The following is a 15,581-nucleotide window of genomic DNA, read 5'->3' as shown; positions in this document are numbered from 1 at the left end:
TCCTCCACTGCTGCTCCCCCTCCTCCTCCTCTGCTTTTCTCCAGCCACAGGCTTTGGTTTCAAGGTGACATGTTTTCCCCTGTGTAGTTCTGGCTGTCCTGAAATTCACTGTGTAGACCTGAGACCCACCTGCCTATGATTCCCAAGTACTGGGGTTAAAGGCAAGCACCACTATGCCTGGCTGTAAGGTGCTAGTTTGTTTTGGTTTTTGGTTTTTTGAGACAGGATTTCTCAATGTAGCCCTGGCCGTCCTGGAACTCACACTGTAGACGAGGCTTCTCTCAAACTCACAGAGATCCTCCTGCCTCTGCCTCCTGAGTGCTGGGATTAAAGGTGTGTGCCATCACTGTCCGGCTTCAAGGTGCTCTTCTAAAATGGCCCCTGTGGTTAGTCTGTGAATGAATGACCTTGCCCCTAAACAGATCTCCAAACTGTCAAGAACCAAGTACCAACCAAGTCTCAACCTGAAGCCAGTTCAGAGCCACGGCCTAGACAAAGACAGTAGTGTGAGTGTGTAAATACGGGTGAGGCCAGCTGGCAACTTCTGGTAGCCACATACCCTCTGGGCTCTACCTGTCCTCTGCGGTTGTGCCTGTCGATTTTATGGGCCTCCACTACCACTCGTCTGTGTGATTTTTAGATCTCTTACATTGCTTAGCTTTCCGTGTGTCTTAGTTAGGGTTTTACTGCTGTGAACAGACACCATGACCAAGGCAAGTCTTATAAAAAACAACATTTAATTGGGGGTGGCTTACAGGTTCAGAGGTTCAGTCCATTATCATCAAGGTGGGAGCATGGCAGTATCCAGGCAGGCATGGTGCAGGAGGAGCTGAGAGTTCTATGTCTTCATCCAAAGGCTGCTAGTGGAAGACTGACTTCCAGGCAACTAGGGTGAGGATCTTATACCCACACCCACAGTGACACACCCATTCCAACTAGGTCACACCTATTCCAACAAGGCCACACCTTCAGATGGTGCCACTCCCTGGTCCAAGGATATACAAACCATCACACTGTGTATGAGTGTTCTTGCCTGACTCACGTCTGTGCGTTATCTACATGCAATGCCCACAGATGCCCAAACAGAAGGTCAGATCTTCTTGGAACTGGAGATAGAGAGTTGTTAGCTGCCACGTGGATGCTGGGAATCAAACTTGGTTCCTTTTAAAAGGTAGTCAGTGCTCTTAACTGCTAAGCCATTGCTCTAGCCCCTCCCTGGCTTAAAACCAGCCAGTGTGTTGCCATCAAGCATGAGAGTATTTAAAATGCGCTCTCTCTCCCTCTCTCTCTCTCTCTCTCCCCTCTTCTCTCTCTCTCCCCTCTTCTCTCTCTCTCTCTCTCCCTTTCTTCCTCTCTTTCCCTGCTCTCTGTGCCTCTATGTGTGCCTGTCTGTCCTTCCTTTGGACAGTCTTACTATACCACCTAGGCTGGTCTTGAACTTGTCCTTGCCTCTTAAGTTCTTGAATTACAGGTGTACACAACTGTATATAGTAAGTATGTATTGTTGTTGTTGTTGTTTGTATGAGAGTGAGTTTGTATGTTTAGAGCCCTTTTAAATTAGTCAGCTGCTGTCGCTCACTTTTTAGCATAGCACTTGGGATAGGCTCTCAACAGGCCACTCTGAGGCTTATCTACAACCAAGAGGGATTTGCTGAAGTCCGGGGACTTAGGACTGGGTAGGTAAGACATCAGACTCGGTGGCAGTCAAGGTAAACAAACAGGACTCAGGGCCCAACCCAGCCCACTCCCACCCTTACCGGAACTGTTGACTGTTTTACATGACAGCTGTTTGGCCCTGGTTCACATTTAACAAGAAGTCACTGTGGGGTTGGGGATAGCTTAGTTGGTGAAGTGTTGCCACACAAGCGAGAGGATCTGAGTTTGATGCTAAAAGCCCATGTCTTTGTTTTATTTTTTAAAGCTGAGAATGATGGCACATATTTGTAATTCTGGCACTGGGAAAGTATAGCCAGGCGGATTCCTGGGGCGGGCACACTGGCCAGGCAGTCTAGCTACTGAGAGACCTTGTTTTAGAAGGATAAACAGTGGATGGCCCTAGAGGAGCAAGCCCTGAGGTCGTCCTCTGGCACCTGCACAGAGAGAGTTACTCAGCACCCGGCACTGTTTGGGTATCAGTGGGCTGAGGAAATGGGAAAGGCGGCAAAGCTACAGCACAAGGCTCTTTGTCAGAACTGTGTGCTTTTTAAAAAACTTCATTTGTAGTATGTGTATGGATGCTTTGACTGTGTGCGTGACTGCTCCGTGTGTGTCTGGTGGCTGCACAGGCCAGAGTCGGGCACGGGCCTTGGGACAGTTGTGAACTGCCATGTGAGTTCACATGGGAATGGAACCCCAGTCCTCTGCATGAGTAGCCAGGGCACTTAACTGCCAAGCCATCTCCAACTAACTAGCTCCCTCCCTCCCTCCCTCTTTCCCTTCCTTCCTCCCTCTCTTATTCTGTAGTGCTGGGAATCAAGGACCCTGTCCATACTTGGCAAACATACTAACTTCCTCCAAACACAGCCCATGGTTTTAATCTCTGCTCCTAATTGTCACATGGTCATACACACTTGGTCTGTTTTTTAAGATGTATTTTTATACAACGAGTGTGTGTGATGTGTTCATGCAGACACCCATAGAGGCCAAAGGTGCTGGATCCCCCTGGAACTGGAGTTACAGGTGGTTGTGATCTGCCTGACATGGGTGCTGGGAACTGAACTCCGGTTCTCTTGTAAGAGCAGTACGTGCTTTTAACTGCAGAACAACATCTCCAGCCCGCTGAGGATTTGTTTTGACAGCCTAGAATTACCAGGTAAGGGAGTCTCACTGAAGTATTATATAAATTAAGTTGGCCTGTGGATGTCTTTGAGGGGACTCTCTAAGTATGTTAAGTGAGGAGGGAAGGCGCATCCACTGTGGGTAGCACCATGCCCTAGGCAGAGGACTCTGAACCGTAGGAATAGAGAGCAAGCTGAGCGCCAGCATGCGTGCATTTATCCTTGCTTTCGCTTCCTTGCTGTTGATGCAGTGTGGCTAACCCCCTCAAGCTTCAGTGACTTCCTGCCATCGTGGATTAGCCTGTTGCTTTTTGGAGGTATTTATCATAGCAACAGAATTCAAAACTAAGACAGTTGGTCTCTGACCCTCTTCAGTTCATTCTCCTTGGAGCAGCCTACGTGGTGCTACAATATGTGAGAATTCTATTTAGAAGCCTCCAGTGGCTCCGGTGCCTCTTAGGATGAAGATCCTACCATCCCTGCCGAGCATGGTAACTTACACTTACAATCCTAACACCAAAAAGGCTGGTGCAGGAGGATTGCCTTAAGTTCAAGAGCAGCCTGTACCATACCATGAGACCCTGTCTTAACACCCAGCACACCTTTCAGAAGAAAGGATAAGAGTCCCTTTCTCTGTCCCTTCTCTCAACTCATCTTGGCCCCTCATGTGTCAGCCACTCTGATCTCCCAGGTCCCCAGATTCATCTTATTTTCTACTACTCTGTGTGTGTGTGGGGGGGGGGTGGGGGGGAGGGTCTTTGCACCTACTGCTACCTCTGTGGACAGCCCCTCTTTCCTCTACTTCTGCTCATTTGGTAGGTGACTCCTGTTCATCTTTGAGGACATGATCGAATGTCCCTTCCATGGGAAATCCTGCCTCTGAGTCTGTTGGGGCCCAGCTGGTATCAGCCAGTCAGTGGATATTAATTTGAGCAGGGCAGGTTTGCAGGTCATCCTGCTGTGCTAGGAGCTGACCCCAGGCTGGACCTGAGATCCAGGACTCTCCAGGTGATCTGTACAGGAGAGCACCCACAGGGCATAGAACATTGCCCAATTTTGTATGCGCACTCGATTGTGTCTCAGTCCAAAAAGCAAAATAATTGGATAGTATAAGCAGCAGCTCAGTTGTACAGTGCATACTGCCTGAATGCCATCTGTGCCCTGTTAGGCTTGCATGCATTTGTGTCAGCCTTGGAGAAATAGGTGCCACTGGAGCACACGACATTGGGAAATTCATCTTCCTTGGGTTCATGGCCCGAGGCAGGTAGAACACTGGGTGGTGCCCTGGGCTCAGAGTCTGACCTCAAGCAGTTGGAGGGTAACTGGGACCTCCGATTGAAACATTTAACGAGGTTGAGGACCACCAGGGCAGCTGGGTAACAGATTCACCTAGGAGAGCTGTCAAGGCCAATCCCATCCCTTGCTGCCACCTCCCCAGAGGTCCCAAAGACTGGGCCACTTCACTAGCTTGGGCTGCATCTTTTATTTCATGTCATAGCCTCTGGGGCATCACTGTTCTCCAGCATGAAGTTTCATGGCTTGAGTGCACCTCTGAGCTCAGCATTGGCCATCCTTCATGATTTGAATGTCCTTCATGGTTTTCCTAGAATCAAAGGAGATAAGAATGAGGCCATTGACTGTAGGAACTGCAAAAGATCGTTAAAAACAAACCCGTGTCCAGTTCATCTAGATTTGCTGCTGAGCCCCTCCTCGAAATGGGCAGATGTGAAGCAGATTCAGGGATCTGATAGCACACCCCTATACACTGAGCCTCTTACATAACACTCTGAGAACTTGCAGGTTTCTGGGGTTTCAGCTACCACTGCTTGCTGATGGCTGCCCAAACCTCTGTCCTGTCTGTTCTTGGACCTATAGCATGGCCCCAGCAAGATATGCCAGAAGACAACTGTCCACAAACATCACTGACTCCCAAGGCTGCCCTTATAGCCCCCCATCTGAGCAAGCGATACCACTAGCCACCCAAGGCCATAAGTGGCATGTACTAGGCCTGGAACCGCAGGGGATCTCCTACTCAGGAGGCTGGGCAAAAGCTTATAACTTCAGTGCCTTTCTGAACTTTATAAAATGAGTTCAAGACTTAGGCAACTTAACCAGGCCCTGTTTAAAAATAAAGGATGCAGATGTAGCTAACCATGCATGAGGGAGGTCCTGTGTTCAATCCCTAGTACTCAAACCAAACCAAACCATGAGCTCAAATGAATCTGGGCCATAGCATGTGGGGCAGTGGACACGAGAGGAAGCTTGGGAAAGTCAAACAAGGGATTGAAGCGCTGGGGACCCTGAAGGGACGATAGGAGCTTTGCCTGCTCCCTGGCACCAGATCCCTGACACATAGCCACAGCTCCCCAACCCCCATAGAATCGTGGCCATAAGTCACGTAGGGACAGAGCCCCCAATGTAGATGAGGCATCCCTAAAATCTCAGACCAAGCCAACAGGAAGGACCTGCTGTCAGACCCCAACCCACTCCAAAACTAGGATCCTATATAAGATCCAATTCAGAGGAGTAAATGTGTATGCGAATTACTCATTGTCTGAGAGCATCTGTCACACAAGAGCTGTATCACTGCCTGGGAAGAAAATGGTCTCCAGAAGGTCCTCTGCACTCTGCTCACTAGCCAGCCCTCCGCCATCTTGGCTCGGCTTAGCCCAGCCAGCGCAACAGCAGCAGCCAGGGCAGCGGTACACAGACCCGGCAATAGCAAGACCCTGTTTCAGAAAGAGGAAGGGAAGGGGAGGGAGGGAGGGAGGGAGGGAGGGAGGGAGGGAGGGAGGGAGGGAGGGCAGATGCTCTCATTCTCATTCCTCTCACATCCAGTCGTAGTCTGAGCCTGTCCGTTCTTCCCCCAAATGTCTCCTACGCATGAAGTTTGGTATGGCTTTTTCAGAGCCAGGACCCTATCATCTTATCTTTCTTCCAATTGCCATGGATATCTCCCTGATCCTACCAGGCTCTCAGTCTCACTGATAATTTTACCAGTGAGGAAACCGAGACCAAGTAGGTGATCTAATTAATGTACCAAGATCTCAGTCTAGCTTCTATTCATCTCATGACCTCTCACCCACTTAACATTCTACTATATCCAGTTTCCTGATTTCCCTAAGCAAAAACTAACTTTCAAAAAAAAAATTTTTTTTAAAGTCAGGCAATGGTGACTCATGCCTTTAATCCTAGCACTTGGGAGGCAGAGGCAGGAGGATTTCTGAGTTCGAGGACAACCTGGTCTACAGAGTGAGTTCCAGGACAGCCAAGGCTACACAGAGAAACCCTGTCTCGAAAAACCGAACAAAAACCCACAAAAAACCAACCAACCAAACAAAAACAACTAACTTTCTTTTATAGACCTTTCCAAATTCCCTTTCCCCTACTTGGAATTGTATTTCCTGGTTTTTGTTTTTGTTTTGTTTTGTTCTAGCGGCTTCTACTTCTGCTGCAGGGTGAGCTGGCTCCTATCAGTTTCTGGCTTTTGACCTGGGACCTGTGCTTGCTTTGAGATACACTTAGCTCCTTCTGGTAGACAGATAGCTAAGGACTCTTTTCTGGCCATGTCAGTGTGGGAAGGAAGATGAGGTCAAACCCTGCTCCTTTCAGACAAGCACGCACCAGAGAGAGGGCCATCCAAGCGTGTCGGATGGGAAGAAACTTACATCCGGGTCAGGCAAAGGTGGCATTCATTTTCATATGTGAGCCCATCCGTGCCACAGATCAGGTTGGGTGTCTGGGGACAGTTTGGAAGCTCAGCCATGTGCTCACAGAAGGGCTGTGGAAAACAGAGAAAGTGGGGGAATCGGCTAGTGGTCATAGGCCCGGGGGCTCTGCTTGGAACGGGAAACCAGCTACTCGGGACTCAGGACTCCATGGTATGTTTGCTTGTCTGTGTGCACGTGGTGGGATGTATATACATAAGTTTGAGCCTATGTCTGTTGAGCTGTGTGTGTGTGTGTGTGCGTGTGCGTGCGTGCGTGCGTGCGTGTGTGTGTGTGTGTGTGTGTGTGTGTGTGTAAGAAACTTGTGCCCCAGAGCTCCCTGGTTCACATACTTCTCAGTGGATGTAACTAGAAACTCTGTTCCTGGTCCAACTATGATCCTAGTAAACAGCCATCCATCATTCCTAGGAAGCGTCTTGCTCCCTAGGGGCTCCTGAAATGACCAAGGCCAATATGGTCTTTATTATGTACGTGGGGGGTTGGGGAGGAAATGCGTACATGTGTGCATATGTGTGTGCATGTATGCAGAGGCCACTGAACCCTGGAACTGCTTCCTTGGGAGCCACTCACCTCGTTTTTTCCAGACAGGTTCTCATAGTCTGGAACTTACCAAGGGGCTAGGCCAGTTGTCCAGCAAGCCCCTATCTGTCTTAGTTAGGGTTTTACTGGTGTGAACAGACACCATGACCAAGGACAACATTTAATTAGGGCTGGGTCACAGGTTCAGAGGGTCAGTCCAGCATCATCAAGGGAGGCAGCATGGCAGCATCCAGGCAGGCATGGTGCAGGAGGAGCAGAGAGTTCTACATCTTCATCTGAAGGCTGCTAAGAGAACACTGGCTTCTAGGCAGCTAAAATGAGGGTTTTAAAGCCCACACCTACAGTGACACACCTACTCCCACAGGGTCACACTTCCAAATAGTGCCATTCCCTGGGCTAGGCATATTCAAGCCACTATATTCCACCTCCTGGCCCCCCATAGGCTTGTTCAAATATAGAGTCTGGGGGTGGGTGTCATACCTAAATATAGCATAATGCAAAATACATTTAGTCCACTTCCAAAGCTCCCGTAGTCTATAGCAGTCTCAACAATGTTAAAAGTCCAAAGTTCAAGGTCTCTTCTGAGATTCATCCAATCACTTAACTGTAATCCCCAAAGCAAGACAGGAAACCAGCTGGGCAAACTCCAAACTCTGCATCTCCATGTCTGGTGTCAAAGGGGTCTTCAGATCTCCACTCCTTTTTCATCTTTGTTGACTGCAACAAACTTCTTTCTCCTGGGCTGGTTCCACTCCCTGTTAGGAGCTTTCTTCAGCAGATATTCCATGGCTCTGGCATCTCCAACATCTTGGGGTGTCCAAGGCAACTTCAATAGTTACAGCTTCTTGTTCCAGTGTCTGGGATCCACACATGATCTTCTGGGCTCCTCAAAAGGACTTGGGTCACTTCTCCATCTCTGCCCTCTGTAGCACTCTAGGCTCTCTGGTTGACTCCACTCCACTGCTGCGCTGTTCTTGGTGATCATCCCATGGTACTGGCATCTCCAATACACTGGGGTGTTCCACTCCAACTAGGCTTCACTGATAGCCTCTCATAGGCTCTCTTCATGGTGCCAAACCTCAACCTGATCAGTCCTGGGACGTCAACTGCAAGTGAGGCTGCACCTTCACCAATGGCCTTCCATGGCCTCTCACAGTGCCAAGCCTCAGCTGTTCTACATGACCCCTTCATATCTTCAAAACCAGCAACCCCTGCGTGACTCTTACACATTACCAAGTACAGCTGCAGCACAAGGTACAACCTGGGCTATCTTTAGAACACAGCTGTGTTCTCAGAAAACACTTCCCAGAAGATTTTGCCTCAGTGATGCTGATCTCTTCTTAATCATGGTTAATTTCTCAGCTCCAGCTAACCAGCATCAATTGTCCCAGGAATCTCCTCCTCTTGATTATAAAGCCAGAGCCACGTGGCTGAAGCTGCCGACTTCTGCTGCTTGTAGGAGCTAGAACATGCCTCCTTGTTCTTTTATATCACCACCAGCTTTCTGTTCTCCAACTCCTTCACATTGCCTAGCTTGGCTCTCCTGAAACTTGCTCACAGATTGACCTTGAACTCAGAGATCTGGATGTCTGTGTCTCCTGAATGCATGTAACACCACATCTAGATTTAAGCTTTTCTCTACTTGAAACTTGCTCTGTATCAGGCTTGTGTCTGTCTTCTGGGATTAAAGGCTTGTGCCACCAAGCCTGGAAACTTAGCTGGGTGGGATCTTGCCCCAAGGTCACCACTCCCTTAATTCAGTTTAATATTGAACACAGGCTTCAGCTTCATTTCACTTCCTGATGCCCCTTTAATACTCGAGCCATATATTTTATATTTTTTCTTTTCTAAGCTTGCTATGCTTGTTTAAAATGCTCTTCATGAGACTTAACCAGAGAGCAAAGTCTCTGATAGGCTTTTTTGAGACTTCCTTTGTCAATGCAATTAATATAAATCTCTTTACCTTAGCCTCAGGTAGACTTTTCAGACAAGGGCAAAAAGCAGACACATTCTTCACTAAAATACCACAAAAACAGTCTCTAGGCCACATACTGAAATTCTTCTTCACTGAAACTTTTTGGGCCAGTTCTGCACAGTTCAAATCACTCTCAGCAACAAAGTCTTCCATATTCCTACTAGAGTAGCCCATCAAGCCCCACTTAAAGCATTCTACTGCGTTCCAAATCCAAAGTCCCCAAATCCACATTCTTCCAAACAAAAGCTTGGTCAGGCCAATCACAGCAATATCCCACTCCTGGTACTAATTTCTGTCTTAGTTAGGGTTTTACTGCTGTGAACAGACACCATGATCTAGGTAAGTCTCATGAATGACAACATTTAATTGGGGCTGGTTTACAGGTTCAGAGGTTCAATCCATTGTCATAAAGGCAGAAGCATGGCAGCATCCAGACAGGCATGGTACAAGAGGAGCTGAAAGTTCTACATCTTCATCTGAAGGCTGCTAGTAGGACACTGATTTCTAGGCAGCTGGGATGAGGGTCTTAAAGCCCAAACTCAAAGCAGCATACCTATTCCAACAAGGCCACACTTCCAAATAGTGCCACTCCCTGGGCATACACAAACCACCACACTACCTCTGCTTCACAAGCACCAGGGTTAGATGGATGCAAGAGGTCAAGCTCAGGTCTTCACATTTGCAAGGCAAGCAGTTACTGACTGAGCTCTCCCAGCCCCCAGCATGGTCTTTTGGGTCTTAGTGGGAAGGCTGAAGAAAGTGGGACTTACAGCTTAATCAGTTTCTAACTGAAAGGTTCTCAGGCTGAACTGACTAAAGACTGGGGTTGGAGCCTGGATCAAAGAAGGGGTGGGGGCAGTGTAGGGGAGTGGTGGAAACCCATTCTCTAGTGTTCCGCGTGGTGGTGCACAACTGTGAGCCCAGCAGTTAGAACGTGGAAGGAGGAGGGTCACAAGGTCAGCCTCTGCCACACAAGGCCCTGCTTCAAAAACAACAGAACTGAAGTCTGCACTCCAGAGAGCCCAGATCAGCCCCTGAGGAAGCCTGCACTCCAGAGAGCCCGGATCAGCCACTGAGGCTTTGTAAACTTGGGTGAGCTGTTTCCAGCTTCCTCCTCAGTGAAAATGGATGCATAACAGTGTTCTTCTCACGAGGATTAGCTGAGTTGGCAATATAGAGTATCTGGTTCTTTGGGACCAAGTAAGTGAGGCTGGGTTTGGGTGGACTAACGAACCACTTGTCACTGGGGGTGTGAGACCCAAGGTGGAATCTGGCAGGGCAGCTTGGTGTTTGCCCACTTAGAGTGAAGGGATGAGGAGATGCTCTTGGTTAAAGGCGACATCCACTGGGCCTTCCGTGTGCTGGGTGTGACCTCTTTGGCCTGAACCTGTGGCCTGTCCTGTGCTTCACAGATCACCTGTGCTAAGTGACAGGGACCAATAGAGAAAAGGGCCTTGGAGAACAGGATTGAGGCAGATCCTGATGGCTGAGACCTGGCTTGGAGCTTGGGCCTACTCAGTCTGGAAGAGGAATTCTGAGGGAAATTCAGATGCAGGGGGCCACCTTGGCCACCTTGGGACCACTGTAGGTGTCAGCAGAAGGGCAGATGTCCTAGAGTGGATGAGAGGACTCTTGTAGAGTGATGTCCTTACCATTCTGGGGAAAACAAGGCTCCCAGCTGACACCATCAGTTCTGGAGGACAAAAAGAACAAAGCAAGATGCTGTCAGCTCTGGCTGCCAGGTCAGAGTCTGGGGACCCCTCCTGCTCTAGGGCACCTGGCCCAAGCACTGTCTTGCTACATCCACTCCAGTAGTGACAAGCTCGACAGGCCCCGAAAACCTGGGCGCTGTCCCGAGGCTAAAAGTTCACAGAAACTTAGTCTCCTGGAATCGTGGCATCCTGTATAAAGAATGCTCCAATGTCCTTGCTTTAGTTGGTAAACGGATCTGAGTGCTTTCCCCTAATATTGCTTTATTACAAGTGCTCCTAAGGATTGATATTTTGACATATAGCTTAGTTAGATTCTAGGCAGTCCTTGATCCCACCTTGGGCATGGATAGCTAAGTCACTGCCTTACACAGAAATTTACCATTGTCTAGGAAGAAGGAAGTTTGCGACCTAAAGAGGAACCAGAGTAGATACTTAGAACTATAGATAGCTGAGTTACACCTATACACAAGTATTTACAATGGCTTAGGGGGTGGACTATACAATAGACTAGAGTAGGAACTATGGCAAGGGCACGAAGCCCTTGCCCCTGGCTTCTAAGATTAAGTGGAGCTGTTTCTAATCCCAGTTGTTAACATTGAATTTTATGCCAGTTGGTTCCTGCCAGTTCTTCCATGTTTGCATTCCTCTGTTTTGTGTAAGAATCGAGTAACCTCTTTGTACCTTGCCGGTGTGTCACCCAACTTCCCTATTTTCTTCTGTATAAAAAAATTGATGCTCTATTTGACAAATTACATTCAGATCCACACTCCTTTGTGTCAAGTCTGTCAATTCCCACCGACTCCTTGCCCACCTGCACTAGAGACCCATTCCACGCAGACAAGGGACCAAGAGGGTCTGCAGCACTGTCTGTCAATCTGGACTTCTCCAGGAAAGGTAGACAGACTCAGATGGCAGGACTACCAGAAAGCTGACATCCTGTTAGGTTACATGAATAAAGACAGAAAGGCTAGTATTTTATGTCCTGGCAAATAATAATAATAATAATACAAAAAAATCAGCAGTTAGCTGGATGCTGGACACTGCAAATGCATGTCTCTGTTATTCCCTACACCTCTCGCCACCCAAGCAGAAGGAAGAATGGAGGAGAAGGAAGAGCCAGAGTCCAGCACAGGCCTAAGGTACCAACCCGAGCTGCTGGGAGTACTAGCTGTTCGCAATCAGTCCCTTCCTAGGAATTAACCTTGGGGATCGGAGCTGCCTTATCCAACCTTGCCTCCATATCATAGATATCCTCTGACAATGGGGTGGCTGCAAAACCCAGTCCTCATGTCTCTGGTACATGCTGAGGTGCCACACAGCTCCAAAGCTCCCTGCAGGGCCACCGGTCACATGGTTACACTCAGCCAAATCCCTCACTCTGGGTAGGTAGTACTCCCACACTTCTCCTTAATGTATGCAGGCTCAGGTCTGCCTGCTGGAGTGCTTGACTGACCTGTGAAGGGCTCAGAGAGCTCGAATGACATGATCCGATAAGGCAGAGCTAGGACTTACACACAGATCTGCCATCCCAAGTCTGACTCCCCAAGCACAGTTATTGCCCAGAAGGCTTGGCTGAGCCTCTTACAGGATGTGAACAAAGCTGTGTGACCTTGGGCATGGCGAGTAGACGAGAGACCTTGAGCTGTGTCTAAGGCCCAGGTGGGAGGAAGAATGGCTGCTTCTGGATGCCTCTGCAGAGCTGTCCAGAGCCTGGTGGAGAGATGAGCTCTTTCCACCTCATGTTGAGGAGCCTGGCAGTACAAGAGGCTGCGGGGAAGTGGACTATGTTTCTGTATGGGGCAGAAAACTGTGGTTGTAAAGGAAGCTGCCCCCAGCACCAGAGTCCCACATCTACTGCAAGCTTGGTTGATTTGACCTTTTCTTGAAGAGTTCCCAGGCAGAGAGAAAAAGGGGACTAAAACTATCGCCCTGGTATGCTCTGTCATCTTGGCAATGGGAGATCAAAATGTAAATCTAACCTTGTCACAAAATTGCTCAAGCTTTTTGGTCATAGCTAAAAGTGAGCTGAATGTCCTCCCACAGGAGAACGGCTAAAGTGTGAAACTTATATACACACAGTGGAGTACTGCACAGCAAGAGAAACAACACACTCAAGAGGCAGATCAGGGGGATTACTACAAGTTCGAGGCCAGCCTGGACCATGCGCAGAGTGAGTTCCAGATCAGCCAGGGCTACAGAGTAGGACCCTGTCTCAAAACAACACAGAAATAAACAGCAAAAAGCTGCTTCTGCCTCAATTCCTGGGATCACAGGAGTGTACCACTTTGCACAGCTGGGTTCTGTATCTTATTCATGTATTTTAAGTGTTCTGTCTCTATGCACACCAGAAGAAGGAATATAGTTTTATTACAGATGGTTATGAACCACCATGTGGTTGCTGGGAATTGAACTCAGGACCTCTGGAAGAGCAATCAGTGCTCTTAACCGCTGAGCCATCTCTCCAGTCCCCAAGTTCTGTATCTTGATAGAGGTTTGGAACATAAAGGTGTGTGCATTGTCATGGCTCATCTGTAAGACGTACTGAATAGAAACACCATGTGTTCCATGGCCGATAACTATTGAGAGAAAAGCGTTTACAAAGGCTGAGTAAGCCTGGTGGTGGAGGTCTTATAATCCTAGCTTGGGGGGCGGGCAGAAGGATTAGAAATCCCAGGTGAGACCCAGCTATATAGCAGAACAGAAATGTCAAACATTTAAAAGGCAGGATGCCCCTTCTCTGGCTCCTATCACTGTCCCTCAGCTCCCTCTGAACCAGCACTCCACAGTTACATGTTCAGGGCCTGTGTAAACTGACCCCCCCCCCCTCCAGCCTTGCTTCTAGGCCTTGCTATCTATTATAGTCCTCAATGTCCCTAGGACGCAAGGGTCCCTCATTGCTCATTGTCCTGAAGCAGTGGCTTCCCTGACTCCTGCAGACCTGCTGCCTGAGATGCCTCACCCCCAGTCTCCTCCTATGAGGTCATAGCATCTCAAGCCCCACCCCCCAGTCTCCTTCTATGAGGTCATAGCATCTTAGGCCCTACCCCCAGTCTCCTCCTATGTGGTCATGCATCCTCCCAAGGCTCAGAAGCTTTCCCTACAGTGGTCCCCCACAGTTCCTTGAAAAAACCTGGATTTGAGCTTTGTCACAAAGACAAATGTTGTCTCACTCACTGGGCCACCCCTGCCTCCCTATGAACTCGTGTTTCTTGGGGCTCCCTGTGACTCCCCATCAATGCCTCATCCAGTGAATATTCAGGAATTGAGCCCTGAAGTGTGTTGCGGGAGAATCCAGAACCTTACACAGTCAGAATTGCTTCCTAGGGGTGTGAAACATTGTCTTTAACCCCAGGCACCCTTGCCTTGACCCAGGTGCACCCTTCATCATTCAACCAAGGCTGGAATCTGAAATGTGTACAAGGACCTTCAAGGCAGGCTGCTTAACATTCCCACTGGAGGAGGAGGTGCTTGGGAAATGGGGAACAGGCATGGGGGAAGGCAGCCTGTGTCTGACCAGAGACTGCAGGCTCCTTCCTAATCACCCAGCTCCCAGATGTGACCAGCACGAGGTGCAGTGCAGTGTGGGGCATGGAGTCAATGGCCCTACGGTCCTGCTGCACACTGCTTTATAATGTGACTCTTGCCTACTTCATCCCAATGGGCTTCTCTGCTTCCCTGTTCTGTTTGTCCTCACCATACAAGCTAGAACATTCTTTAAAGGTTTAACTCCACTCCAAGCCTGACACTGGCTCCCACTTCACTCTGAGGAAAAGGTTCTCACATTGGCTCCCAAGACTTTGTCTAACATAGCTCTCAGCTGCCTCTCCCCACCTCACCTTTCCATTCCTTCCATCCCCCTCCCCTCCTCTCCTGTCTTCTTTCTCTGTACCATGCCCTTCACCCCCCTACAGCCACACAGCACCTCAAACACTCTAACATGCTTCTACCTCAGGGCCCTTGTATTGGCTGGTTCCTCCACCAGAACATTCTTGTCCAAAATACCTTCACCCCCTCACCTTCTTCAAGCTCTCCCCAAACCTGCATCTAAGAGACACCCCCTCCCTGATTTAACACTGCAGTTCCCTCCCAACCCACATCACACAGCTCCATGCTTTTCTTAGCCTTTGCCATATTCTTGTACACTATTCATTGTCTATCACCCACCCACACACCAAGTTTAAGATCTGTAGGGACGGTGCTTTTCTTGTTCTGCTCCTTTCTATGTTAAAGGACAAGAAAAGTATCTGACAGCAGTTTCGAGACTGCTGAGATGCTCCTGGCCTTGAGGAAGTCCACCTCTGGTATATGTCTAACCACCCAAGGCCCCCACTATATGCTTAAGTGGTTGTCTTGGGTCCCCTACTGCACCTTGTCAAAACAGAACAGGGCCCTGAGGGCCTGGAACAAGTCTCTCTTAGCACTCACCACCCCACAGTCAACCTGGGGCCTGACTGTTCCTTCTATCTTCTCAGCCTCCAGTCCATAATTGCTCAAGACATCTTCAAACTGAAATGGCATCCTACTTTACAGACTCAAGGGATGAGAACTTGGCAGGTTCTGGTCCAGAGTCAGGACTGAACCCATCCCTTTTCTCCCAGTGTTTTGCCTACTATGGTAGGATGAATACAGACAGAAGAGCTATGCAGAAAGGCCAGGCCTCACAGGAAGCTCCTGGCCTTGCCTCTGCCCCCACACCCAAGCTCACCCCCTAAGATCAAGCTTCAGAGAGACCAAGTTCTGCCCACTCACCCCTGTCCATGCCAAGGAGGGGAACCAAGGTCAGGGTGACCAGCCACAGATGCATAGCCATGCTGCTTGTGAGCTATGTGACTGCAGTCAAGTGTGGGCC

At 49.0% G+C, this 15,581-nt stretch overlaps 1 protein-coding gene across 1 annotated transcript; it reads right to left on the bottom strand.

Annotated features, from left to right (window-relative positions):
- Positions 1-4,241: 4,241 nt before the first annotated feature.
- Spink4 (serine peptidase inhibitor, Kazal type 4) lies at positions 4,242-15,581 on the bottom strand. Its single transcript, NM_011463.2, has 4 exons — positions 15,482-15,581; positions 10,673-10,713; positions 6,446-6,558; positions 4,242-4,380 (listed from the first exon to the last, which is right to left on the bottom strand). The coding sequence occupies exons 1-4, from the start codon at positions 15,540-15,542 to the stop codon at positions 4,335-4,337; spliced, it is 261 nt and encodes an 86-aa protein (NP_035593.2). The 5' UTR covers positions 15,543-15,581; the 3' UTR covers positions 4,242-4,334.

This window comes from Mus musculus, chromosome 4 (genome assembly GCF_000001635.26).
Source record: "Mus musculus strain C57BL/6J chromosome 4, GRCm38.p6 C57BL/6J".
NCBI classification, from domain to species: domain Eukaryota; kingdom Metazoa; phylum Chordata; class Mammalia; order Rodentia; family Muridae; genus Mus; species Mus musculus.
This window is presented reverse-complemented; position numbering and strand designations above follow the sequence as displayed.

Coding starts and splice junctions, on each gene's coding strand:
- Spink4 (NM_011463.2), bottom strand. CDS start 15,542: ATGGCTATGCATCTGTGGCTGGTCACCCTGACCTTGGTTCCCCTCCTT. Junction 10,714..15,481: donor CCTCCTTGGCATGGACAGGG/GTGAGTGGGCAG, acceptor TTTGTCCTCCAG/AACTGATGGTGTCAGCTGGG. Junction 4,381..6,445: donor CACCTTTGCCTGACCCGGAT/GTAAGTTTCTTC, acceptor CTTTGATTCTAG/GAAAACCATGAAGGACATTC.